General features: G+C 38.7%; 2 protein-coding genes and 1 non-coding gene across 9 annotated transcripts in view; 1 reads left to right on the forward strand and 2 right to left on the reverse strand.

Moving 5' to 3' along the window:
* SINHCAF (SIN3-HDAC complex associated factor) overlaps positions 1-16,676 on the forward strand; it is a 29,478-nt gene extending 12,802 nt beyond the window's left edge. For all 7 annotated transcript variants that reach the window (XM_060165224.1, XM_060165230.1, XM_060165231.1 and 4 more), the window contains exons 2-6: positions 1,586-1,733; positions 3,031-3,130; positions 4,748-4,874; positions 10,994-11,144; positions 14,553-16,676. In XM_060165224.1, the coding sequence (XP_060021207.1) occupies positions 1,606-1,733; positions 3,031-3,130; positions 4,748-4,874; positions 10,994-11,144; positions 14,553-14,712 (666 nt within the window). In that variant the 5' untranslated portion in view covers positions 1,586-1,605 and the 3' untranslated portion in view covers positions 14,713-16,676. The remainder of the gene's footprint in view (positions 1-1,585; positions 1,734-3,030; positions 3,131-4,747; positions 4,875-10,993; positions 11,145-14,552) is intronic.
* Positions 16,677-17,355: 679 nt separating this feature from the next.
* Positions 17,356-17,685, reverse strand: LOC132529132 (large ribosomal subunit protein uL16-like). Its single transcript, XM_060165423.1, has one exon. The coding sequence runs from the start codon at positions 17,673-17,675 to the stop codon at positions 17,373-17,375; it is 303 nt and encodes a 100-aa protein (XP_060021406.1). The 5' UTR covers positions 17,676-17,685; the 3' UTR covers positions 17,356-17,372.
* A 47-nt stretch (positions 17,686-17,732) lies between these two features.
* LOC132530096 (small nucleolar RNA SNORA70) lies at positions 17,733-17,867 on the reverse strand. Its single transcript, XR_009543655.1, has one exon. It is a non-coding gene; the product is annotated as a small nucleolar RNA SNORA70 (small nucleolar RNA).
* Between the last annotated feature and the right edge of the window lie 9,607 nt (positions 17,868-27,474).

Genomic DNA, 27,474 nt, shown 5'->3' on the forward strand with positions numbered 1-27,474 from the left:
CAAAATTTTTGTTTTACTTGTATATTTGAGTATATTTCTAAAAGAACTTTTAAAAGGGTGGTGTTCTGTAGTTATAACTCCTAAAACTGTGGGCACAAATCTAGCTGGTATTAATAATTTTCTCTTCTTGATGCTTTATATGATGGTTTTGTGATAATTTGTATTTGGACCTTTACACACACACACACACCCTGCTCTGGATTTGTCCCTTGGGGTTTAGTTTCTGTTCATTACCGTTTCATCACCTCTCTTAGTCCAGATGTTCTGGTGAAGTTGGTCCTTGGTTTGGATATTCTAAATTACTTACAAGGTACTTGTTTACTGCCAGCTACATTTTTGTTGCATCCGGCCCTGGAGCTGCATCTGCCTTCCTTGCTTGATGTTGAGATTTTTTTGATCATGGAAATCACAGTTTACGTTTTTGAACGTATGCCTCCCACTATTACTGTTCTAAGGCACAGCACCTCATTGAAAAATTTCAAAAACCTCTGTAACAGCTGTGAGGGGCAGACCACTGGGCAGGCAACATGAGCTCATTCTTAATTTATCTTAATGATTTATAAAATTATTATTCTTAAATTATAACCCTGGATTTTTGTGTATTTTACGTCCTCCTTTCAGTAGTTTCAATTCAGGAACAACTTGCCTTAGAACTTCCCATTTATCACAGAAGAAATCCCCTCTGATTTCCCATAGGGCAAAGTAGTGTAGGTTGATGCATATTGAGCTACTTTTGTGCTTAGTATCAAATAGTGGTCCTGTAGTAAATGCTCAAAACTTTCCAAGAGGGGGGAATCACATTAATGCAGAGATGCAAAATAAAAAGGGGTGCCTTAGCTTAAATTTTAGGATGTGTCCTCCATTGTGTATGATTCCATTACTTCACAGGATAGTGGGGAGAGTTTGTTGTATTCTCTACTTAAAATCTTGAATTTTAGAAAATGCCTCCTTCCTGCAATTTTATTTTATTTATTTTTAAAAATAAATTAATTAATTAATTTATCCTTTTTTGGCTGCGTTGGGTCTTGTCTGCTGCGTGCGGGCTTTCTCCAGTTGCGGCGAGTAGGGGCTACTCCTCGTTGTGGCGTGTGGGCTTCTCATTGCGGTGACCCCTCCCGCCGTGGAGCACGGGCTCCAGAGGTGTGGGCTTCGGTAGTTGTGGCTTGTGGGCTCTAGAGTGCAGCCTCAGTAGTTGTGGCGCATGGGCCCAGCTGCCCCGCAGCATGTGGGATCCTCCCCTACCAGTGATCGAACCGGTGTCCCCCGCATTGGCAGGTGGACCCTTAACCACTGCACCACCAGGGAAGTACCCTTCCTGCAATTTTAGAATGAGTGTTTGCCAGGAGGGGAGAAGGAGGTAGTAGAAGCCTTGTTAAATACCTGAGCTACTTTGTGTGTTTTAGACACTTGCTATGCTCGTGTGCCTAGAATTGAGGTGGGTCCAAGAGGTTTTCACCAGTGCCCTCCTCTCTCGGTCATGTAATACCGCATTGCTGGGGGTAGGGTGGAGCAGAGAGTTCGCTTTTAATGGTTTCTTGTTATAGCCCTCAACAAAGCTGTGTCATCAATTCCCTTGGCTTTACAGACTATTGCCCAGAAGAAAAGATGTTTGGTTTTCACAAGCCAAAGATGTACCGAAGTATAGAGGGCTGCTGTATTTGCAGAGCTAAATCCTCCAGTTCTCGATTCACTGACAGTAAACGCTATGAAAAGGACTTCCAGAGCTGTTTTGGGTAAGATCATGTGATGTTTGTACCATTTTTGGAGTGAAAAAGATCACAGTATACAGAAGTATTTCTAAGCAAAGGGATTGGAACAGTGTGCTAATAATTAAAATCACTCATATTCTAATCTAGGTTATTTCAAGGCACTTGCTCTTAAATCAAACAATACTGACAGCCTTCCTTTTTCTAGATTATGAGGAACTACCAAATTAATTGTGAAGCCCTTTAGAAGTTATAATCAAACAAACCCTTTTGTTAACTTCAGGATGTACAAAGAGATTTTTTTTTAAAAATTACCCTTATTCTCTCTTACAGTAATTGTCTTCCACTAGTTTTCTGTCCTTTGTATTGTTTTTCTAAATTATAGAAATATATTTTAACCCAATCTGCTGAGGATACTAGCAGGACTTAATGTACTGCCCTGAAACCTGTCAGGCTATGTTAGCTTTTATTTTATAATTTCGTTCTTTATTTATCTTTTGACAATAAACCTCTGCTTAATAAAATGGAAATTACTTTCCAACAAATACTTGGATGAAATAAAATACTTAATGTTGAGCCATTTCCCATGTTAGAAATTAATTTCACCACTGTTCTTTCTTATCAAAACATTTTGTGGATTATTTATTGTTAATCCTAGACTTTGTACTTAATTTTGAAGGTTGTCAAAGAGTCTCCACTAACCAACCTTGCCTTTTGAAATTACATTTTTCTCCTAATGTCTTTATTTCCAATTGTATATATAATAAATGTTATTAGTATTTTTCTGTGTATTTATAGTACAGGAAAAGTATAGTAAATGAAAAATTCCTCAGAGAGACAATTAAAAAATAGCTTGGTAACTATAGATTTCTTTCCCCCATGCAGATATATTCATTAAAAAAAAAATTACAGTGCCTCTCTGGTTTTGTTTGTTGTGAAACTAGAATATCACGGCACATTATTTTACTTAAAGGGTCGTGTTTTATTGCTTATGAAGTATCTACACATTTCAAGAAAGATTAATTGGACAGCATTGTTTAAAACCATGGTGACCAGGATCTTCTCTAGGTCTTAAATTTTGCTGTTGTTTTAAAAAACATTCTTTATTTTAAAATGACCAAATTGTAGCACATGGAATTGATTCATTGGATCTAGAAGTTAATTATATTTCTGAAATATTCTACAGAAACAATGGAACTGGATCACTCCAGACAATTAGAAATGACATCTATAAACTATAAAGTGTTTTTTCTAAAAGAAATGTACTTGCATGAGTTCTTTAATGTAAAGGAGACTAATAAAGGTTTGATTGTTTTCTTATCAGGTTACATGAGACTCGTTCAGGAGACATCTGTAATGCCTGTGTCCTGCTTGTGAAAAGATGGAAGAAACTGCCAGCAGGATCAAAAAAAAACTGGAATCATGTGAGTTCATCTTTCGTCTTTCTCAATTATACCTCTGTTATATTTAAAGTAACATTAATTTTTCCCCCTAATTTAGGAAATAATATGTTCCTAGGGTAGAAAAGTCTGAAAAGAATAAAGAAAAGCACTAGTTGCTGCTCAGATATAATCACTTAACATTTTGGCATTTTGGGGAGCAAAATAGCTTGGTATGACATTTCTCTAAGGTTGTATCAAATATACCCATTTTTGGAGATCCACAGTGTACATTTCACATATTTTTAGGTTTAACCCAGAAATTCCTAGAGTTAATTAGACATGGATCCTTTTTTTCATCTCCTAGGATTATGTATGTCCTAATTCATGTTGGTACTAATGAGCACATTGGTTTATAATCAGAACTGGATTTAAAGCCTGCCTTTACCACTTACTAGTTGTGAACTTTGGGCAAGTGACATTTATTTATAAAGTGCAAAGATAATAGCTGTCTCACAGAACTGTTGTAAGAACTGAATGAGATGATGTATATAAAGTATAATGCATAGTAATCACTCACGTAGAAGCTATTGTTAATCTATATTAAATCTAGTTGAGATCAAACTGGAATGTAAATGTGTTTTCTATTTGCATTTCACTTTATAACGTCACTAGAATTCTTTAGAAAATATTTTCAATAACCAGAACGACACCGTTAGGTCTTATTTAATTTTTCTGTATGCTAGCTTTCAGAAGATTTATGACATTTATACAAAATGTTTGTTTTTAAGCGGGCAAAAAATATTTGTTCTTTACCTTTTTTCTTACACTAGCCTTACACTGTCCTTTGGTGACAATGTTTCATTATTATAATAGGTTTCTGTGGGTCTGTTAACCTATAAAAATGTGAGTTTTTCTTTAATTAATAGCTTACCTGGAGAAGATCCAAATTGTGATTTTGAAGGTGATGTCAACCTTTTACATAAGGGTAGAAATCTGCAAATAGCCAATGTGAGTGAAGGCATGAGAAATGAGACCATATGGGGCTAGACCAGTGGCCACGCTAGGCTGTGGAAGAACATGCCATTGCCCTCACGTGGCTGACCTCAGGGATTAAGGGTGTGTAGTAAAAAGAGCATAAAGCATAGGTCTGAAAACCCTGATTTGCATCTGGGCCCCTTCCCCACCCACCCTTGCCCATTTACTAGCTTAGTGAAATAAGGCAAAATACATAGTTGAATATCTCTTGTTTTTCTTTACCCTAAAACTGGAGTAACAAATTACTGCTTACTGTTTTGTGGTGAAGTTAAAATCAAAAGTATATGAAAACTTTTTGTAAACTGCGGAACATCATCCTATAGAAATGTTAATTGTTGTTAGGTTTGGTTTTTCTTAACCTACTTGGGTCATTTTCACCATATATAAAATCTATGTAAATTTTTTGCCCAGCAGACTCCTGCTATTACTTACTTCAAAGGAAAAAAACCACTAGATAAATTATTCTTTAATACCATGTGATAATTAAAAGTGCACATGAGCTCTCAAACACTGAGTGAGTAGGAAATTCAAATTTGGCTCCTTTAAATAAGCATTCGTCTGAACCAAGGGAATACAGAGGTGTCATTTTTAAAATGGTATTAAATATTCAGTATTTTCTTCCAGGTGGTAGATGCAAGGGCAGGACCCAGTCTAAAGACTACCCTGAAACCAAAGAAAGTGAAAACTCTATCTGGAAACAGGATAAAAAGCAACCAGATCAGTAAACTGCAGAAGGAATTTAAACGTCACAGTAAGTTTGATATTGAAACATGAGGATTTAAGAATAGTTGTTTTTATTTTTGTCTGGGGTGGCACATGGCATGTATGGACCATATTTTCTTTTATTGCTTTTTAAAAAAAGAGTGGGAGGCAATGTTGACTTGGGAGAGATATTTTATTTCTATGAAATCTTCGAACTTTATCTTTGATTTTGGTGTCTTAAAAGTACTTTCACCAGCCACTTCTTCAGATTGTGCTAAGAACACAGAGCATTCTGATCTCTTTACTGACATCTTAATTTTCTAGAGGATGAACTTTTCAAGTTTGTTTACTTGATTTTTATTCTTAAGGGGTTTGAGGCCTGGAGATATGTAGAAAGGTATATAAATAATTAGTGGACAATCTGAGACTAAAGCCCAGGTTCTCTGGAGTGTAATTTTGGAAATCATAACTCAGATATTGCAGTAAAAGCCAGCCTCAAGACCTTTAGGTTTAAGGGGGCTTGGTGTGTTGTGTGGGGTGAGAGGATGGGAAGGGAATGATAAATTAATATTAAGCTCGTCTACTTTTATTGGAAGTCATTGGGGGTAGGGGACCTTTTGTGGTACTTCTGTATTTAGGAATTTAGATTTCAGAGTTTTTTTTTTTTTTTTTTGCGGTACGCGGGCCTCTCACTGCTGTGGCCTCTCCCGTTGCGGAGCACAGGCTCCGGACGCGCAGGCTCAGCGGCCGTGGCTCACGGGCATAGCCGCTCCGCGGCATGTGGGATCTTCCCGGACTGGGGCACGAGCCTGTGTCCCCTGCATCGGCAGGCGGACTCTCAACCACTGCGCCACTAGGGAAGCCCTAGATTTCAGATTTTGAAAAGGAAATCCACTGCATATAATGTTATTATGTTATTTATTACACCCAGGGGGGTCTGAGGCAGCACTATTGAATCAAACACATTAGTGTTTCTGTGGGAAAAATGTAGGCATATTCATATAGGTGGAATAAACTAACTGTAAATAAGCTAGTCAGGTTTGCTTACCTAATTATAGTCCAGGTCAGGCCAGATTTTGTGACCAAAAGGGTTAGGAATAAACTTTCGTTTTGAGAACATTTTCAGAATTGTAGGTGGACCTGTATTGGAATTTTCAGGATTAAAAAAAAAAAACAAAACTGGGGAATTCCCTGGCGGTCCAGTGGTTAGGACTCTGAGGTTCCACCGCAGGGGGCACGAGTTCCATCCCTGGTTGGGGAACTAAGATGCCGCATCCCGTGCAGTGCAGCTAAAAAAAAAAAATCTGTAGGACCTTGTTAGACAAAGTTTTATCAATCAGTGCTTGTTTTAGAAAAATGGAAAAAGACAAGTTACTGATCAGATAGAATGAGAGGAAGGAAGGAGAACTATCATCTCTTGAGCATTTTGGTATATGTACCAAGCACTTTACATACATAATTATCCCAATGATTTCTATTTTAGAGATTAGGATAGGAAGTACAAAGTAATGATTTCACCTTGACCCGAGGTCACTTAGTAAGTGGTAGAGATAAATTTGACCTGGGGTTTGTCTAATTGCAAAGCCCTGTGCTGTTTCTACAATATCATTCTGCTCTCTGGGATAGTGTAACTCATGCCACAGGACTCCAGAGTCTTTCCAGATCTGCTACTAACTCTGCTCTCAGGTAAGTTGGTGTTACCAGTCCATAGTTATTCTGTTAATATATTTAATCTTTGGCTAAAATATTTTAATACATCTATAGTAAAATATTTAGGCAACATCAAATATGTGTATATTTTAATTATACATGTTTGTTTCTTAACCAGCTATCACCAAGGGGGGAAGAAAGACTGACTCTACCCTTTATTCTCTTTAAATGTTTTAGTGAACATTTAGAAAATAGTAATTTTCTTCTATAACTTGAGGGGTAGAAAAATTGATATTCGTTGTATATTCTTAGCGTCTCCCTTTAATTATAGGGAAAGTGACATCTGACTAACTTTTGCCTTACCTAAGGGAATATGTCCAGTGTAATTTCAGATTTTTGTGATAAAGCTGTGCTGTGGAGGGGTTGGAAGCTGAAAATAACTGGATTTTGGAAACTCAGAGTGAAACATGATTTTCCCAGGTGCATTGTGAATTGCTAGCAGCTGTGTGCACCATAACAGTTTTGAGATATTTGAATTTTTTATACATCACCCACTAAATGGTTTCCCTGTCTCTGGTTATATATTTGCTTCCATGCATCTTGCATGTACCTGCCCTGTATTCCTCTTCCTGGGACATTCTTTCCTTTGTGGTGTACTGGAAAGGCATTGGACTTAGGGCTTGAAGATCTGGATTTGAGTTACAGTTCTTGAACAAATATGTGACCCTGGTGTTGCTTAACATTTAACCACAATTTCCTAATCAGAGAAGTGAGGATAATCAAGTAAAAGGGGTTTTGTAAAACAAAATAAAGCGAAATAAATTCCCATATAAATGTTAGCCATTCTTTTTGTCATTCTTCTTCCTAAAACCTGCAATGATTCTGGTTGCTGTAGAATAAAATGGAAAACCCCTAGCATGTCTTTGGATGTACCATTTTAGGGAAAGGGTCAGTTCCCTTCGTGTGCATAGTGTATTCTGCTTCCAATTTTACTCATCATCCCCACCTACCCCAAGCTATCTAACTAGTCTTTTGTGCCTTTCCAAATCCTACCTACCTAATGTTTAAGACTTCAAAAATTTCAGTTCTTTGAAGAATTTCCTGATTTACATTCTAGAAGAGAGTTTTTTTCCCCTAACTGCGATTCTATATATAATTGTATCCTAGTGTCCCAGGTGTTAGATTGAACCATATAAAATTGCTATTTTTATAGGTAGACATGGTCAAATAACTGCAATTTCAAGTGGTTCATAGATATTAAACACTCCCTAGGATAGTGATGACTATCACTAGAGCAGCATAGAGATGACTGCTATTGCTGTTAATTATTAGGGAAGTCTTTTGTTTTTTTTCTAAACACACACCCTAGCAGTGTATGTGCTGTTTATTTATTTATTTAGTTAGTTTGCACTGGGTCTTAGTTGCGACGTGTGGGATCTTTAATTGCAGCATGCGGACTTCATAGTTGCGGCATGTGGACGACTTCTTAGTTGCAGCACGCGGACTCTTATTTGTGGCATGCAGGCTTCTCATTTGTGGTATGTGGACTTCTTAGTTGTGGCACGCACGCAGGATCTAGTTCCCCAACCAGGGATCGAACCTGGGCCCCTTGTGTTAGGAGCGCGGAGTCTTACTCACTGGACCACAAGGGAAGTCCCAGGGAAGTCTTTTAAATATTCCTGTAGCCTTAGTCCTTTAAAGCCTGCTACTCCTTTTTTTTAATTTATTTTTTTACATTCTTTTTTTAATATTCTTTTCCATTATGGTTTATCATAGGATATTGAATATAGTCCTCTGTGCTATACAGTAGGACCTTGTTGTTTATCCATTCTCTATGTTAAAGCTTATAGATGCTAACCCCACCCTCCTACTTCCTCTCTCCCTCAGCCCCATCCCCCTTGGCAACAACCAGTCTATTCTCTATGTCCGTGATTCTGTTTCATAGATAGGTTCATTTGCGTCATACTTTAGATTCCACATATAAGTGATTTCATATGGTATTTGTCTTTCTCTTTCTGACTTACTTCACTTAGTATGATAATCTCTAGTTGCATCCATCTTGTTGCACATGGCATTATTTCATTCTTTTTTATGTAAAGCCTGCTACTCTTGAGAATTTTGTTTGGTTGTTTTTTCCTGAAGTTAAGCTATTCATATATTGGAAGTAAATGAACATATTAAAAACACCAATTGGTGCCTTCTTTGTTTTAGATACTTAATTTTATGCTATTGTATATTAACTTTTGTTAATAGAAAATGCTTGTGAGCGCTATTCAAAAAAGTTTTCTTTAGTCTGTTTCTTCCCATGTAGGATATGACACAGGGTTTGATGTCTAGTGGATACTTAATAAATGTTTGATTAGTTCTATGAATTGGAGGATTATTCTATCCACCTATCCTGGGGGGCGGGTGGGGAGTCTTTAGCCAAAGGTAAGATGTGTGGTAGGCTCAACCCCTGTCTGATGTTGCTGTTGCTGAGAATAGCAGTATGATAGCTTTATAGCTCAGTGACTATCAACCAAAAGATTTATTTTCTGGCTTGTAAATTTATATGAAGTCTTCTGAGGGCAAAAACACTAAATCATGTTTAGCTTGTATCTGATGAATTGCCTTTACTCCTTATTAAGTCAGGATCTATTGTTTTCCCTTTATGGGTAAGGTATCATTTTTCTTTGGATGCTTTCAAGATTTTTTTCTTTTTCTTTAGTGTTCAGAAATTTAATTATAATGTGCCTTGGCATTGATTTCTTTGGGTATATCCTGTTTGGGGTTTGCTCAGCTTCTTGTATCTATAGGTTTATGTCTCTTGCCAAGTTTGGCACGTTTTCAGCCGTTATATTTGAGTAGTTTTTCACCTCCGCCCTCTTTCTCCTCTTCTTCCGGGACTGCAGTCACATGAATGTATGTTTTCTGTTGTAGTTCCACAGGTCTCTAAGGCTCTTTCATTTGTTTTCTTTGTATTGTACAGGTTGGGTGATTTCTGTTGTTCTTTCTTCCAGTTCACTGATTGTTTCCTCTTTCCCCTCCATTCTGCTGTTGAGCCTGTCTACTCAGCTTTTTATTTCACTTATTGTATTTTTTCAGTTCGGATTTCAGTTCCTTGGTTCTTTATAGCTGTTTTTTTTAACTGAGGCCTACTTGCTGAGGCTGTGTTTTCATTTATTTCAAACTTGTTCATAATGGCTTATTGAAGCATTTTTGTCATAGCTGCTTTAAAATCTTTGTCAGATCATGCTAACGTCTCTGTCATCTTGGTGTTTAATAGATGCTTGACTTTCCATTCAGTTTGAGATCTTCCTGGTTCTGGATATGATAACGATTTTTTATTGAAACCTAGACGTTTTTAAATTGTGTTGTAAGACTTGTAGTTTTATTACTTCTGTTTTAACTGGCTTTTTTTTTTTTTCCCCAGAAGGGGAAATGGGGGGGGCACCACCTTGTTACTGCCAAGTGGTGTTGAAAGTCAGGTTCCCCCTGACTTTTAACCTCCTTTCCAGCCTCCTTTGGTATCTGAGGGAGGAGGAGCTCCTGACTGCGGCTGGGTGGGGGTGGGCTGGGAATTCAGGCTCCCACGTGGTGAGGGTGCTCCTGTTCCCGGTGGGCCACAGTGAAGGCCCCGACTCTTCAGAGGACTTCCACTGACATCACCCTGGTGGAGGTGTTGGGGGGCCTCCTAACAGTCTTGGGAGGATGGAAACCTAGGCTCCCCACTTGGCCTTTGCTCCAGTGGGTGGGGGTGGGGACCCTTTTTTTTTCTGTGGTGTTTGGCTGGAGTAAAGGGGTTATTGTTGGGCTTCCCTGGTGGCGCAGTGGTTGAGAGTCCGCCTGCCGATGCTGGGGACACGGGTTCGTGCCCCGGTCCAGGAAGATCCCACATGCTGCGGAGCGGCTGGGCCCGTGAGCCATGGCCGCTGAGCCTGCGTGTCCGGAGCCTGTGCTTCGCAACAGGAGAGGCCACAACAGTGAGAGGCCCGTGTACCGCAAAAAAAAAAAGGGGGGTGGTGGTTATTGTCTCCGAAAGGATTCCTCTCTTGCTAAGCTGCCCCTTTCCTGGTCCTTTGGCTAGAGAGGGCAGGCTTCTGTTGGCTCTGTGTGTGTGTCTATATCTGCACCCATTGACATTTCTGAGTTGTTGGCTTCTTCAGCTGCAAGACTGGGATTTAGGAGACAAAAAGAAAACCCATAAAAGCTAGGGAGCTCACCCCCGCTTCCTTCCTTAAGTCTTGAGCTCACTAGCTGTTGCCAACTTTCAGAGTGTTTAGTTTTATGTGTTGTGTCCGTATCTATTTTTAGTTGTACTTATTAGCAGGAGAATAGAGAAAAGTATGTCAGCTCTTCATCTTATTGGAAGCTCATTTTCTTTTAGATACACTTTAGTACAAATATCTTCAAATGTCAGTAGTGCATAGAAAATAAATTTTTTCTTTTCTTTTTACTATCTCATTCACTGTGTTTTATGCTGAGGCTTAGTTGCAGCTGCATATAGTGAAATTATAATTTGTTTTCACTTTATTTCAGATTCTGATGCTCACAGTACCACCTCAAGTGCCTCTCCAGCTCAATCTCCTTGTTATAGTAACCAGTCAGATGATGGCTCAGATACAGAGATGGCTTCTGGCTCTAACAGAACGCCAGTGTTTTCCTTTTTAGATCTCACATACTGGAAAAGGTAAAAGCAACAGAAAATAACTCTAACCAGCAAACCTTCTTAATTATAGGCAACGGTTTCCCACTTCCTTAGCAATTAAGTGGCATTTGGCACACAGCTGGTAGCGTATGTGTTTGGAGGTGGATTAGGCAAGAATGGAGCTGAGAGTGTGGATTTTGTGTGTTTTTTCTATTAAAATTGATTTAAAGTAGAAATCATGTTAAGGAATCTAAATTTCCTATGATGGAGTATACTAGGTATTCATTCTGACCAACTCTCCCACTGAAAAAAAGTAAAAGGGCTAGAAGTATATATATTTTTTATGTCTTTAAAAATGGCATCAACAAGTAGACAAGTTAATAAGGAATAATCAGAGGCCAAATGCTGAGTGAATGAGGGACCCCAAAGTCAAAAAAGAGATAATAGACTAAGAAAGAGAGAATATTTAAAGAGAAAGTGGTTAAGGATTTTCTAGTTCACAGATTTGGGGAGACCAACAAGTTAAAAGCAAGGTAATAAGCAATTATCTTATGGGTGAAGAAGATTCACCCATAGATACATCATAGGGAAACTATGGAACATGGGAGGCAAAACAGATTTTAAGTAGTGAGAGAATAAAGACATTATTTTCAAAGGAACAGCAAACCTACAAGCTGAATTCTCAGCACGAACAACGGAAGCCATAAAACAATAGATTAATACCTTCAATGGCCCAAGAGATAATAGCTCTCAACTTAAAATTATATATATGTAGCAAAAATATCTTTCGTAAATGAGGGCATAGGACTTTTTGACTAGAAAAAGAAAATTGAGAGTTTGCTGCCAAACTGACTCAATAACAAAAATTCTATAGGCAGAAAGAAGAGATCCAAGATTGAAATTCTGAGAAGGATAAATAAATATTTGTTGCCTATAGGTAAATTTAAACAAACACTGAAGGCTTAAAATGATAATAGATGGGAATTTTTAAAAAAAGAATTAAATGACAACAGTAACATATAAGTCAAAGTAATAGAAGTGATGGGAGTTAAAATGTCCTAATATCTTTGTATTGTTGACAGTAAATGTATTGAATAACTTTAGAGTTCAATTAATTAACTGTATAACCACTAAAAGAATAAAAATAAGAATGTAAAACCTCCAGAGAAGAAGGGAAGGATGGAGAGTTTTAAAATATACCTAGCAGGACTTCCCTGGTGGCGTAGTGGTTAAGAATCCGCCTGCCAATGCAGGGGACATGGGTTCGATCCCTGGTCCAGGAAGATCCCATGTGCTGTGGAGCAAGTTAGCCCGTGCACCACAACTACTGAGCCCGCAAGCCACAACTACTGAAGCCTGTGTGCCTAGAGCCCGTGCTCCGCAACAAGAGAAGCCACCGCAATGAGAAGCCTGCGTGCCGCAACGAAGAGCAGCCCCTGTTCGCTGCAACTAGAGAAAGCCTGCGTGCAGCAATGAAGACCCAACACATCCATAAATCAATCAATCAATCTAGCAAAATAAAATGATGAAAACCTCCATATATTTGTAAATTAAGAAACCATGGGTTCAAGAAGAAAGTATAAATTAGAAAATCCTTATAACTAAAAAAAAACCTGAAAAATACCACAAATCAAAACATGTGGCATGAAGTTAAAGAGGTAGAAGAAAAGTTGTCTTTAATGCTTCTTACAAAAGAAAGATTTAAAATAAATGAAGTTACATGTATCCAATTTAAAGATTAATGAAGCTCAATATAAAAAAAATAAAAGCAAGGAAATCCTAAAGATAGGAGTAGAAATAAATGGAGTAGAAAATCAATATGAATGGATAGTATCAGTAAAGCTAAGAGTTGGTTCTTGAAAAACATAACCAAAAAAGTTACTAGAGATAAAGCAGGTCAAGAAAAAGAGATGGTACCCATAAGCATCTTGGATAAGAAAAGAGAGATTCAGCTATAGAAAAAGCAGAAGTTTAGAAGACAATAGGATATTAGAAACAGCTTCATGACAAATTTGAACATATAGGTGAAGTGGATACATTAGTAGAAAAAGACACTTCACCAAAACTGTCTCAGGAAAAAGTAGAAAACCTGAATTGTCTCATAATAAAGGAATGGATTCAGTGGTCAGAAGTCTTCCCTCAAAAAATCCCAGGCCTAGATAGACAAATTCTACCAAACATTCCAGAAACAAATGATTCTAATCTTGCACTGGCTTTTCCAGATTATGGATAAAAGAGGGCATAGGCTGCAAGCATTCTATGAGGCTAACATAATTTTGATATGTTATAAACAATATATCATAACTAGATTAGATTTATTCTAGGGATGTGAGATTGTTTGAAGCATTAGAAAGCCAACTAATATAATTTGACAGTTTCCTAAAGGAGGGAGAAAATGCTTATTGTATTAGTGGTATATTGAAGATGTTTGATAAATTTGAACTTTGCTTCAAGGTTTAAAATAAAACCTTTAGCAAAATAGGAATAGAAGGGAACCACATTGATAAATAATTTGCATTTTCGAGTAAAGTTGAACACGTTCCCATTCCTATAGCCCAGCAACGTAACCTAGGAAAACACCTTCAGACCTGTGTACCAGTATGTACAGCATGTTTGTAATAGCAAAAATTGTCCCATCAGAAGGAGAGTGGGTAAATTGTGGTATATTCACATGGTGGAATACCGTACATAAGTTAAAATGAAATAAAGCTCTAGCAATATGTATGAACCTCAGTCACTGTTGAGCAAAACAATTGTAGCGTACAGTGTGAGTCCATATATGCGCATTTCTATATATATATTTTATTTTATATATTATATATATGAGATAACAAGCAATATGTTTAGAGATGCAAACATTGTATATAAAGAAAAAACAGTGATAAACCTGAAATTAAGGAGGAGAGAATGAGATTGGGTGGAGTGGGATTGGAGAGGGGCATACGGGGGACTTCATAGGAAATAATAGTTTTTTTTAGAGTGTGTGATCCATGGGTGATTTGTTGTGTTGTCATTTTTGTATGCCTTTATGTATATTTGATAATATGTGTATATATTTTTTGTCTGCTCAGTATTAAAATAAAACCACCAGCTGTATCAGCCTGTTTATGGTGGCTGTTTTCTTTAACATTTGGTGATTTTTGGAGGAAACCGTTTATAACTTCAGGAGCAGCCTCTGAAACTGACTGCTGTCTCTCAGATTGCCTTCTTCCCTCTTAATATTTGATAAGATTCCAGTGTGGGATTTAAGGCGCCTGGGTAATTCCCATTACCTAGCAAACTGGGGTCACTCTAGGAGCCCATTCATTAGGAATGTGATGAGATTGTGGAAGTAAAACCTTTGATCATGCTGTACTAATTATAATGATGAGTAGATGTTTCCTTTTTTTGTATTCCTATTTTTCTGCCTTATTTAATATATTTTGTTGTCCCTCCATTTTTTTCTTTTAGACAGAAAATATGCTGTGGCATTATCTATAAAGGCCGTTTTGGGGAAGTCCTCATCGACACACATCTATTCAAGCCTTGCTGCAGCAATAAGAAAGCAGCTGCTGAGAAGCCGGAGGCTCAGGGGCCAGAGCCTCTGCCCATCTCCACTCAGGAGTGGTGACTGAGGTTGATGTAGAAGGGGAACAAAAAATGAGTTAAATTTTGGAAAACACCAACAAAATGACCCTCCTATTTTTAACTTGGATACCTGTTATTCTGCCAAAAGATGATTTCTAGAATAGTTTTGAGTGGGTTATTTTCCCTCCAGTTCCACAAAGTCTGAAGCCAGTATCTAGCTTACTAAAAGGAAAAAAAGAAGTGTACATAATATTTAAGATGCTGAGTATTTCATAGGAAAGCTGAATGCTGCTGTAAAGTGCTCTTTAAGGCTTTTTTTAAAAAATCCCCTTCTAATGAATGAAATTAGGGGAATTTCAGGGGACAGAGATGGGATTTGTTGTATGATAAACGTATGTAGTTTTAGTCTTTCTATATTGAGAAGCAGTGGTTGGGGCATTTTTTAAGATGGCTGGCTACACTTGTTTTCCTTCGTTATAATAAATTTGTCATAACTCAGTAAACACAGACTTGCCCCTAGAGGTAGTTGTTAATAACTTTGAAATATTACGGTGTTGCCAAGGTTCTGATGATTCAAACCTGTACTACTGAATATTAAGCGGGACGGACTAAGCTCTCTAGTGCGAATATCTTGAAGGAGTAATTTCTAAATATACAGAGGTAACTTGACTGTATATGTTGCATCCTGTGTCACCTCCCTCCATATTGATATTTGATAAAGTTTTTAATTTATATGAAACTTCTAAAGCAGAATCAAAGTTCCTCTTGGGGAAATGTCAAATCTTTAGGATAGGCAATCCTATATGAATAGTACCAAAGCATTACCCCTTGGTAGAGAATGCACTCTATTAAAATGTTAAATGATCTGAAAAATAAAATGTGCAAGTCTTCAGGATGGCACATGAAAAAAACAAAGGTTAATGCTTCTTGGGGCACATTTCTTAGAGGGCTTGCAAGTGTGTAAATAATTTGTTTATGTTACATGACTGGTGACTTCAATGAAAATCTGCACAATTCAGTTTTAGCTCTGGATTACTTCGGTTGACCTTTGTGAAGGTTTTATCTGTGTAGAATGGTTGTTTGACTTGTTTTAACCTATTAGGGTTTTGGGTTTTGGGTTTTTGTTTTTTGTTTTTCATTCTATATTAAAGTAAAATTCTACTAAAAGAAAAGAGGTGTGTGTTCATGCTGAGTGGGTTGGTTTTGGTTTGGTTTCTTTTAGTCAGGCTTTCTGAACATTGAGGTGTTAGATGATACATCCTAAACGTGGAGCTCTTCAATTGTAAAACCTTCATTAAAAGCCTTTTACTTGAACCCAAACCAAAGTACTATCTATTGCCTCTTTTCTAAAAGTTCAGGAAGAATATATCACCAGTTCAGACTGTTCATAATGCGGGAGGATCCTTTGCCTACCTTGTAATAACATGACTCAGTGCTTATTTTTAAAACTGGATTTTAAAGATTGGATAGTATAAATAACAAGAAGGAGTGAGCCAATTTTTATGGGTACCCTATAGTTTTATAGTTCTTAATCTAAACTTAAAGTTTTATATTTCTTCCTCTGGAAAAAACTACAAGCCACCATATGCACAGACTACATAGTGAGTTGGGTCAGCTGTCCCACAGACTTTGAGGTGTATTACAAGAATCCCAGCCATTATCATCTTCCTCCTGAGTTATTTTGAAATGTTTTTTTTCTCTCTCTCTTTTTTTTTGTACATTTTGGCTGCAGTATTGGTGGTAGAATATACTATAATATGGATCATCTCTACTTCTGTATTTATTTATTTATTACTAGACCTCAACCACAGTCTTCTTTTTCCCCTTCCACCTCTCTTTGCCTGTAGGATGTACTGTATGTAGTCATGCACTTTGTATTAATATATTAGAAATCTACAAATCTGTTTTGTACTTTTTATACTGTTGGATACTTATAATCAAAACTTTTACTAGGGTATTGAATAAATTTAGTCTTACTAGAAAATAAAAGAAGCTGTTTTGTGGCTTTGTCTGAAAGGTGTTCTTAAGTAAGAGTAACTAATGTTTTTGACCCTCACAGATACTCCATGTAAGCCCTTAGTATTATAACAAGCCATGAAGGAAAGAAGTCCTCTTTACTGAGAAATACAGACTTTAAAATACAGATCTTCCTCCACTTACCATGGGGTTACGTCCCAATAAACCCAAAGTAAGTTGAAAATATTGTAAGTCAAAAATGCATTTAATACATCATAGCTTAGCCTAGTCTACCTTAAACATGCTCAGAACATTTACATTAGCTTACAGTTGGCAAGATCATCTAACACAAAACCTATTTTTCATTAAAGTGTTGACTATCTCATGTAATTCATTGAATACTGTACTGAAAGTGAAAGCAAGAATGGCTAAATGTACTGGTAGTTTACCCTCCTGATCGCGTGGCTGACTGGGGTCTGTGGCTCACTGTGGCTCCCTCCTGCCGCTGCATCACAAGAGTGTCATATACTGCATATTGCTAGCCTGGGAAAAAGATCACAGTTGAAGTCTGATTTCTACTGAATGCATATCGCTTTTGCGTGATTGTTAAATCAAAAAATCCTAAGTTGAACCATCATTAAGTCGGAGACTGACTGTAAAAGACATTTTTTGTTGTTGTTGTTGACAGGGACAAGAAAGTAGGGTTTATTGGTGGGCATGGGTAGGGAGGGGGCAGCGCCAAGGCTCTCACGAGTGCAGGGCGTGCCATTTGTCCAGGGGGTCACGATTAGGGATGTACTCGACCCCACAGCCATCTGGGATGAGCTGCTTTTCTGCCACCGTGTTTTCAAATTCATCTGCATTAAACTTAGTGAATCCCCACTTCTTGGAGATGTGGATCTTCTGGCGGCCAGGGAACTTGAACTTGGCCCTGCGGAGGGCCTCAATCACATGCTCCTTGTTCTGCAGCTTGGTGTGGATGGACATTATGACCTGGCCAATGTGGACCCTGGCCACTGTGCCCTGGGGCTTTCCAAAGGCACCACGCATACCTGTCTGGAGCCTAGACTGGGGACAGCATGTCAGTCATTAATGTCTGCTGGAAAGGGCTGTCTCCAAGGTCCCTTAGGGCAACCCATACAGGCAACAGGCTGCATACACTACTGAGGAGGCTGCTGTTTGCAGCTGTTGCGCACCGGGCCCCCACGGGGAAAAGAGCACAGTCGGCTTAACTGGCTGCAAATGTAAAAGACATTTTTTTTTTCTGAAAGACATTTTAACTGATGTGCACAATAATTAACCTAGTGGATAAGATGATTTTAACAGTGAAGGACAAAAGGTCTCCAGTGTTTCAATGTCTGTAATATGGTTTTATTAGTATTGTCTATGGACATAGTGGGAAGCATCATTGAGACTTTAGAGAAACTATAAAAGGTGGTTATAGAGAAAGGTAGATTTTGGGGATTGGGGTCAGACCTGGGTTCTCTGATTCCTGGTTCTACCCCCTTATTAGCCATCTGAGTCACTTGACTTTTGTGAGTCTCTAAACTTCTGTTACTTCACAGAATTGTTTACTTTGCAGATTTATGATGAATCCAAAGAGGATGATGAATCCAAAGGTTTTTTTTTCTGTGCTGTGCGGCTTTCGGGATCTCAGTTCCCCAGCCAAGGATTGAACCTGGGCCACGGCAGTGAAAGCCTGGAATCCTAACCACTAGGCCACCAGGGAACTCCCATATATCAAAGTTTTAAAAACAGTTTATTACCTGGGAAAGGTAGAGCCTGTGGGTCAAACTTCTTACACTACAATTAAATTAGCTTTGGGATAGTCTAGGTGATTTTGCCAGCACCTAATCTAGTTACTGTGAAGCTACTAAGTTAACCTAAGTAGTGGAAAGATGACAGCACCTACATGATCTATTGCTGTTTAATAAAATTACCAAAAATGTAGTGGCTTAAGAGAAATTGATCTCAGTTTCCATCTAGGTGCAGTGTGGCTGGGTCCTTTGCCTAGGGTCTCACAAGGCTGCAACAGGTGTCAACTCGGTTGCATTCTCATGAGGTGACTTGGGAATAATTCGCCCCAAATTCACTTGGGTTGTTGGCAGAATTCATTCCCTGTGGCTGTAGGATGGAGAGCCCAGACTACTGGCTGGAGGGCCCCCTTAGTTCCTTACCACTTGGGATCTCCCAACATGGCACTCACTGTACCCAGCCAGCAGGTCTCCAGAGCCAGTCACCTAACAAGACAGTCGTCTTGTCCACATTCAAGTTACACAGTGAACACAAGAGGTGGTGTGTGGGGACCATAGAGTTTTGTCTGCCATAGCGCCTCTTCTTTTTCTTACGTGAACCACTTGAAATTGGGCCTCTTTGTCCTAAAATACAAGCATTTGGGTGTAGCAAGTAAAAAGAAAAATAGTTCCCCTATTATGAAATACATACTGTGGTGGGCTTGGCACCTGTAAACACTGTTCAAACAACCTTGCAAAGTGAAAAAACAAAACAACCTGTTTACAGGTAGTCAGTGAAGAGGTGCAAGGGGGGCCATATAACTTAAATTAAATCAACTTTCCTGATTCCAAAGCCTGTGCTCTTCAAACTGGACCCTGTCCCTGCTATAGCAATGGTGCCTTCTTAACCTGCATTTTGGGTGGTCACCTGGGTCTCTTCCGAAGGATGAAAATGAGGGGCAAGTTTCACCCTTGTGAAGAGGTTGAACTTTGTCTAAATCAGTTAATCAAATGTTGTTAATTTTGATGTTGAAAGTACATATTATATACTGTCTTTTTGTGGAGAAAATAGTCTCTAGGAGGTTTAGTTGAAACAACGGAATCTTCTAAAAATAAATGAAGGTAGCCAGAACTAACTGCTTGCTCTGTAGTAAAGAATGGAGGATACCGAGGGAGCCTCTTGATTGACCGTCCCTAGAGCAGTTTCCCAATCGCCCAGATTTAGCATTATGCTGCCCTGGCAGTCATTTTTGTGTGATGTTCAGTGGACTGGGAAGGGAGGAGAAAGCCCAGTTGGATCAAAGTTAGATAATTTCACAGGCTCATGTTCTCACAGAAAGGGATCTGAGGGTTCTAACAATCTCTCGGGCTATGGAGTTTGGTTACTTATTGTGGTCATGAGAATGCTTTAGGTTTCAAATATCTTGCACCCTGGTTAGAAACTGCTTGTTATTGTATGTCGAGTAGGGGCTTCATAGACATGCTTAGTTGCAGGCTTCAGTGTAAAAGAGCTTAATCATTCAGTTTAGAGAGACCAAAAAGAGTTTTGGCAAAGCCTGCCCTTTGTCTCAGTGTCTGAAAGTGGGGGAAATAATTTACTCTGTTTGAGAACTTCAATTCTCTACACTCCCGTAGCTTACATTAACTTTAACATTGTCCAGGTATTGTTTTTTTGTAACTGCAAGGAGAGTGGTTGTTTTATGTTTATACTTACCTCTCAGGAATTAAGACAGAGGTCTCAAGATTCTTCAGCAAGTCACGGGTAGAGTTAAAATAGGAACCTGAACAGTTATTTTTTTTGAAGGTAACAGGTGTGTTCTTTGCTTCCAATCACCTTTACAGTCCACTCCAGTGTTGATTTTGCCCCCAACACTCCAAGGGTCACTGATGGCTTTCTCATGGGGAATTCCAAAGCCCTCATTTTACTCATCCAGCCTCTCAATAGCACTTGATACAATTGATAGTTTCTTTTTTTGAAGCATTCTTGGCTGGTAACACTGCTGTTCCCAGGTTTCCTACTTCAGATGCTCATTGGCCCAGGGTTCACCTTCAACCCTCTTCCCAGACCATCTCCGTTCCCACGGTCCCAAATACTATCTAAAATATGCAGACATCTCCCAAGTCTCTCTCCAGAACTTTTTATTAATCAGGGTGCCAGTAGGAAATAGATGGCTTACTGACATTGGATAATTTGAGGAAAGTTTAGTAAAGGAATTTTACAAAGCTATGCATATGGTGTAGGGAAACTCCAAGGGAAAGTGCAGTTCTCAGGACTGGTAACATTGGGGCTAGTAATGTTAGGGTGCTGTTACTACCCCTAGGTCTGAAGGGTTGGGGGTCGGGAGTGATCAGTGAAACCAGGAGACAGGCTATGTAAAAAAGGGTGGGGGGCTGGGGGAAGCCATAGGAATAAACATTCCTGTCACTCTCCAGATTGACCAACTCCATCATTAGTACCTTTACACATACTGTTTGTTCCCTCTGACCCACTTCCCCACTATCCTATAGCTAGGCAACACCTACTTATCCATCAGGTTTCAGCTTAGGCACCACTTGGGGAAGACTTCCAGAGCAACCACTACCCTCCCCAACATACACACACACACACACACACACACACACACACACACACACACACAGAATTGTATGCTAAGTAGGTTCCATGAAAGCAGGAACCATGTCTACTTTTTACTACAATAGTTCCCAGAGTCTAGTACAGTGGTTTTTAGTATATAAGTAGGAGCAAAATATTTATTAACTGACTGATTACAACTTTGTATTTTCACAAATCATGATCATAGAAGGGTTGAATTTATGCTAATGGTCTTGATGAATTTCAAGAATTTAAAAAATATTTTGACTTTGAACATTTTTAAATATGCAGAAAAGTTGAAGGGATAGAACAATAGTATAACCTCTCCCTAGATCCACCAACTGTTAAATTTTACCACAAGTACTTTATCTGCTTTGCTGAATCATTTGAAAGTAAGTTATGGCAATATGACACTTCATCCCTGAATACGTAAGCATTCATCTCCTACGAATAAGGATATTCTACATCCTTAGGTGTGCCGTTGCCGCACCTGAGACGAATAGCCCAGTAATATCTAATACGATAGATCTGTATGGAATAATTGCCCCTGTTGTCCCAATGTGTCTTTTAAAACTTCATTCCTCATCCAGGATCTAGTCACAATTTATATGCACATCTGGTTAATGTCTCTCCTCTTTTAATTTAATCAGTAATAGTCCTCCCTGCCTTTATTTTTTCATGACATTGAACTTTCTCAAGTATCAGAATCGGTTGTATAACGTCCTAAATCTTGGATTTTTTCTGGTTGTTTTCTTAGTAGATTTAGATTACACTTTCTGGTTGTGTGGGGCATCTCTTAGTGCATCAGTAGAGGCGCACGATGTCAAGTTGCCCCACTGTTGGCGATGTTAAGATGATCACTTGATTAAGATGGTGACTACCAGATCTTTCCATTTTAAAGCACGTTTTTCCTTTTGTAAATGAATAATCTGTGGGCTGATACTGTGAAACTTTTTAAACACCCTTTCATTCAAGTGTTCATTGAGCACCTATGTCCAAGACCCTACTAAGTGTTCTAAATGGTCCTTCGACGCTTGAGAAATCATGTAATCCTTAAGTCCTTTGAGAATCCTAGCTCACTAAGGTTCTTTTGCTTATTCTTGCCATTTACTTGCATTTGACTTTTATTTTCTTGATTTCCTGTGGTTCCCATTCAGAAGTAAAGGTGTGATGGATGGGAGTAGGGTTTATGTTTAGCATGTGAGCTTATTAGTTGATATCACCGTGGCATAGATGAATAAACAATGGAATTAAAGTTAGAAGACTTGAATTCAAATCTTGGTTTTGGTATTTAATGGCTTTATGATCTCTGATAAATTTTCTCTGAGGTCTTTTCCTTCTCTGTAAAGTGGAGGAAATAATAGCAACCCGAGTTGTAGTAATAATAAAATGAGTAGGTGCACAGTGAAGGTTTGTGCCATCATTTGTTCTTTTTAGCACTGGGGTCTAAATACGGGATACAGGAGGAATGAAAACTTTTTTATTACCTGTAGTTATGGTGAACACAGCAAAGGTCGTCAACAGTTCACATCGACACCTACCCCCTCCAAAAACAAAAACAAAAAACAAAAACCAAAAACCCTAAAGCTTTCTTAAGTTTCAGTGCTTAAAGAAGAAAATGTGTTCACTACCAGATGATTACGCTTATGGCAGCACATGAATCCCAGGATTGGGAAATTGTATAGAGGGCATGAAGCGATACCAAATATAATTACGCTCTACAAAAGTGTGCTGAGATCCAGGGAGTGGCCAAGATAGGCTCTCAGGATGAGTTTTTTTTTGTTTTTTTTGCGGTACGCGGACCTCTCACTGTTGTGGCCTCTCCTGTTGCGGAGCACAGGCTCCGGACGCGCAGGCTCAGCGGCCATGGCTCACGGGCCCAGCCACTCAGCGGCATGTGGGATCTTCCTGGACCAGGGCACGAACCCGTGTGCCCTGCATCGGCAGGCGGACTCTCAACCACTGCGCCACCAGAGAAGCCCCTCAGGATGATTTTTGAAGGGTAAAGTTTGGCTGAGCTGCAACAGTACGGTGGAACCAATTCATAAAACGTGCTGAAATAGTACAACATACCTCTTAGCCTCAAGGCCTAAATCTCCAGTTTAAGCCAGGCCAGTTGCCTGCTTCGGCCAACCTAGCCTCCTGGAACAACTCCAAGGGCGCACCATTCACATCCAACAGAAATGCTGTCCCTTCCACCCCTCCCCCTCCCCGGCTTCCCCCCACTCCCGCGTTATGCTAGCACTGAAGATAACGGTAGTGGAGTGCATGAATTCAGGGATGCTTTTGGCTTTAGCAGCTTGAGATTCTGCTTCCTAAACTCCATGAGACAGAGTTCAGGTCTCTTTGTAATGTTTTCCTTCTATCTCAAATAAACCAGTGATGAGGGATGCAGTGGGGATATCTTTGGCCGTTTCTAGAGCATCCTGGTGATATCAGTCTGTCAATTGTTAAAATAAGGAATCTGTCATAATTAAAAATTCTAATTTTCATTTTCTTCTGAAGAACTTAAACCATTTCATTATTGAGGAGGCTGACATCTAGAACTACCAGGGAAAACTAAGCCCTTTGCTACTGTTTTAACCAGCAGCTTTTTTATCTTGGCTACGAAGCTTCCCTTATCCTATGGTACTATATGAATGTCCACAAGGTGGTGTTAGTCACACAAAATACTCTGAGAATGTTTTAGGCTCATCCAGTTTAGCGCGCTCATTTACAGACGGAGAAACTTACCTAATGATCACCTAGCTCATTAGTTGCGGAGCTAAAACTGGAGCTAATCCCTTGTTGAATCCACAGTCAGCCAAACGGTTATTTTAGCTTAAATGTAAGTCTTAGAAACATATTTAAAATGTCTGGAGACTCTATTTCTATTTCCTTTTCACAAAGATAAGTTTAATCTTTGTTAAGAACTAAAAGCCAACCTTTACTGCTTTCTGCAGTTAATTTTAAATTATCACAAAAGAGAAAGAAAGCATACTTGTGTTTTCCTTCTCCAAATTTCCTATCCCAGAAGACTGCCATTGTGATAAACACATGCTACTGGGGAGTCAATTCTTGAATATCGCAGATACTGTGGCCATAGTCATAAAGGATTAGGACAGCCTGGATGTCTGTCCAGTGTACATTTGGAGATTAAGCTGTTGCCATACAACTGAGGCCAGAAGTTACCAAGCCCTCCCTAGAGCCTCTGATTGATCTGGTTGTTAAGGCAGCGTGCTCCCACTGTCTGTACAGGTGTGGTTTCCAAGTAGTGTGCAAGGCTGGTCCTTTGGGGTATACAAAATAATTTCTATCTATTTTTTCTCATTCTTTTTGTCTCCTCCTTTTTTATTGAAGTATAGTTGACATATAACATTGTATTAGTTTCAGGTGTACAACAATGATTTGTTATGTGTATACATTGTGAAATGATCACCACAGTAAGTCTATAGTTAACATCCATCACTGACATATTGTTACAGATTTTTTTTCTTGTGATAACTTTTAAGATCTATTTTCCTTCTATGTTCTTATGTTTTTTAAGGTACATAATATTAGCACAGTGTTACATGTGCATATATATATATGTATGGAAGAAACGTATTAGGAGTATATACTCATTTTATTTTTTCACTAATTGGAGAGAGATCAGAAAGGTTTGGAGAGAGTTGCATACTTCTCTGTATGTGTATTACATGTCAATAAGAAGTTTACTTTTAAAATATTTGAAGTTCATTGCTCTAGTTGCCACATAGTGATGGAGGGTTAGGGGTAGGAACTGTTTATTTTCAAGTCCAAGAGATTATTTTGGTGAAATATTAGAGAAAATGGTTTATGGACCTTTCCTAAATTTGATGGGGAAGGAGGAATGACAGTTGCCAGAGCTGGTTTATATTACATGCTTATCAAGCGGTTTCCTCTCCCGCGGTGTAATATTTCCTCTCCCCTGCCTTTATCACCAAGAGTGGAGTGTTTTTCAGAATGGCATATCCTCCCTTGGGAGTAAAGTTATTAAGTGTGCCTTGTCATTGGTGGAAAGAAAAAAAAAGCCTGGGGATTTCTAGTTTCTTCCTTTGCCTCCCATTCAACTGGATACCCACAATTCCTAGCCCCCAATTATTTTTTCTTAATCATATTGAAACTCCATAGAAAATAGAAATGACCGCACTGGCTTATTAGTCTCTACATTTGCCAAACAACTGAAGGCACTGAAATGGGCCAAGAGAGATAAAATTATGTGCAAGCCTTTTTAAGGGAGGTTGAGAGTGGAGGGTAGAAAATCAGTTATTTAGATTTAGCAGTTGTAAAATGAAGCTCCACAGCTACCCAACATGACAGGTAATGAAGAATATGAGGAAGTAGTAGAAAGAGGTTCTTTTGGAAGAGAATCAAGTCAGAACATTTTGAGAGAAATTATTAGTGGATGATGGAAACTAAGAAAACTTGTTTCAGGGAAAACGAATGTGATTCCATAATTTAGCAATAAAATAATAGATGTTGCAAAGTGTCAGAAATTTATTTATTCAATCATCTATTTAGTTAATTCATTCATTTATTTACTTATTTTTGCGGTACGCGGGCCTTTTTCTGTTGTGGCCTCTCCCGTTGCGGAGCACAGGCTCCGGACGCGCAGGCTCAGCGGTCATGGCTCACGGGCCCAGCCGCTCCGCGGCACGTGGGATCTTCCCGGACTGGGGCGCGAACCCGTGTCCCCTGCATCGGCAGGCGGACTCTCAACCACTGCGCCACCAGGGAAGCCCTATTTAGTTAATTTTGAGTTCTTATTCCACACTAGCTGCTGAACGAGGCACTGAGAAAATTATAATGGACTACACACTACCCCTGCTCTCAAGTGTCTCATAGTCTTGGAAAATAGTAAGAAATGCTTAGACAGGGGTAAGCACTGGTGCCACGTTAGCACACGCAACAGCCCCACTGGTTTAGGGGAAGGTATTAAGTGACCATTTATTGAGCATTTTGTGCCAGGCACTGTGCTAACAAACACTTTAAAAATCACATTGGCTTTTAACAGCTACTCTACTTTTAAAACTAGAGTTTTTAATAAACTCTAGTGTTGTCTTCATTTTACAGATGAGAAAATAGAGGCTCAGAAAGACCAATAGTAAGAAAAAATTTTGATGCCAATACCAAAAATTCTGTAGAATTTTTGTAGATTTAAGTAGAAATATGAGAAAGTAAAAATAATTTGAAAAGTATTAAAGATAAAAGAAACAATTCAGCCACTAAAATTTAAGCTTCCCTGGGTACATTTACTTTCAAACTTTTCATTGAAGTGTAACACAAAAGGCTAGGGCACTATGGTAAATGTACAGCTGGATGAATTTCAGTAACTGAGCACACCTATGTAACTTGCATCCAATGTAAGAAACACAACATTGCCAGTTTTCTAGAAGGCCCTCCTATTCCTACCTCCCATGTCCCTTCCTAGTCACTACTTTCCCCTGACTTCTAACAATATAGATTAATTTTACCTGTTTTTTAACTTTATATAAATGTAATTATATAGCATGTACTCTTTTCTTTTTTTACATCTTTATTGGAGTATAATTGCTTTACAGTGGTGTGTTAGTTTCTGCTTTATAACAAAGTGAATCAGTTATACATATACATATGTTCCCATATCTCCTCCCTCTCGCGTCTCGCTCCCTCCCACCCTCCCTATCCCACCCATCCAGGTGGTCACAAAGCACCGAGCTGATCTCCCTGTGCTATGCGGCTGCTTCCCACTAGCTATCTACTTTACATTTGGTAGTGTATATATGTCCATGCCACTCTCTCACTTTAGCATGTACTCTTTTCTGTCTGGCTTTTTTTTTTTTGGCTAGCTCTGTGAGATTCAGCTATATTGTTGCACATAGTTTTAGATCATTCATTCTCCTTACTATATAATATTTCATCATGTGAATGTACCATACATTTCATAGATATTTGGGTAGCTTCAATGAGCATTTTAGTACATGTCTTCTGGTGAACATATAGATGCATTTCTGTTGGTTATATACTAGGAGATGTGTATGTTCAGTTTTAGGAGATGTTGGCAAATGATTTTTTAAGTGCTTTTACCATTTTGTAGTCCACCACCAAAGAGCTCAGAAAAGCAGCATTGCTTGGGACTTATAGAATATAAAGTGAAACTGCAAAGTATGCTCTACAGAAAATACTGCCCACTTGACTCTTACTGTAGTGCATACTCCCAGTATTAGCTGTGGCAGGCAGCTTGGAGAACCAAGCTGCTTAATTTTTAACTCATCTGAGGGAGAGAGATTTTAGACCTCAAATATCTTCAAACCCCACATTTTAGTTATTTATTTTTTTCACATTGTGGGAGAACTCAGTTACTACTTGGTTAGATACAGGTCTCTTCTTTTATTGATTAAAATTTAATGCATATTAGATGAATAAGTTCACACGATTTTCCTTGACAGTGGCTATTATAATCACGTTATGTAGGATGCAATGGGCACATTAACCATGACCTTCTTTACCCAAGAACAAATAACCATAGTTAAGAAGCCAAAAT

Source organism: Lagenorhynchus albirostris, chromosome 11 (assembly GCF_949774975.1).
Source record: "Lagenorhynchus albirostris chromosome 11, mLagAlb1.1, whole genome shotgun sequence".
NCBI classification, from domain to species: Eukaryota; Metazoa; Chordata; class Mammalia; order Artiodactyla; family Delphinidae; genus Lagenorhynchus; species Lagenorhynchus albirostris.

Excerpts from the sequence above, each read along its gene's own strand:
- LOC132529132 (XM_060165423.1), bottom strand. The coding sequence starts at position 17,675 with ATGCGTGGTGCCTTTGGAAAGCCCCAGGGCACAGTGGCCAGGGTCCAC.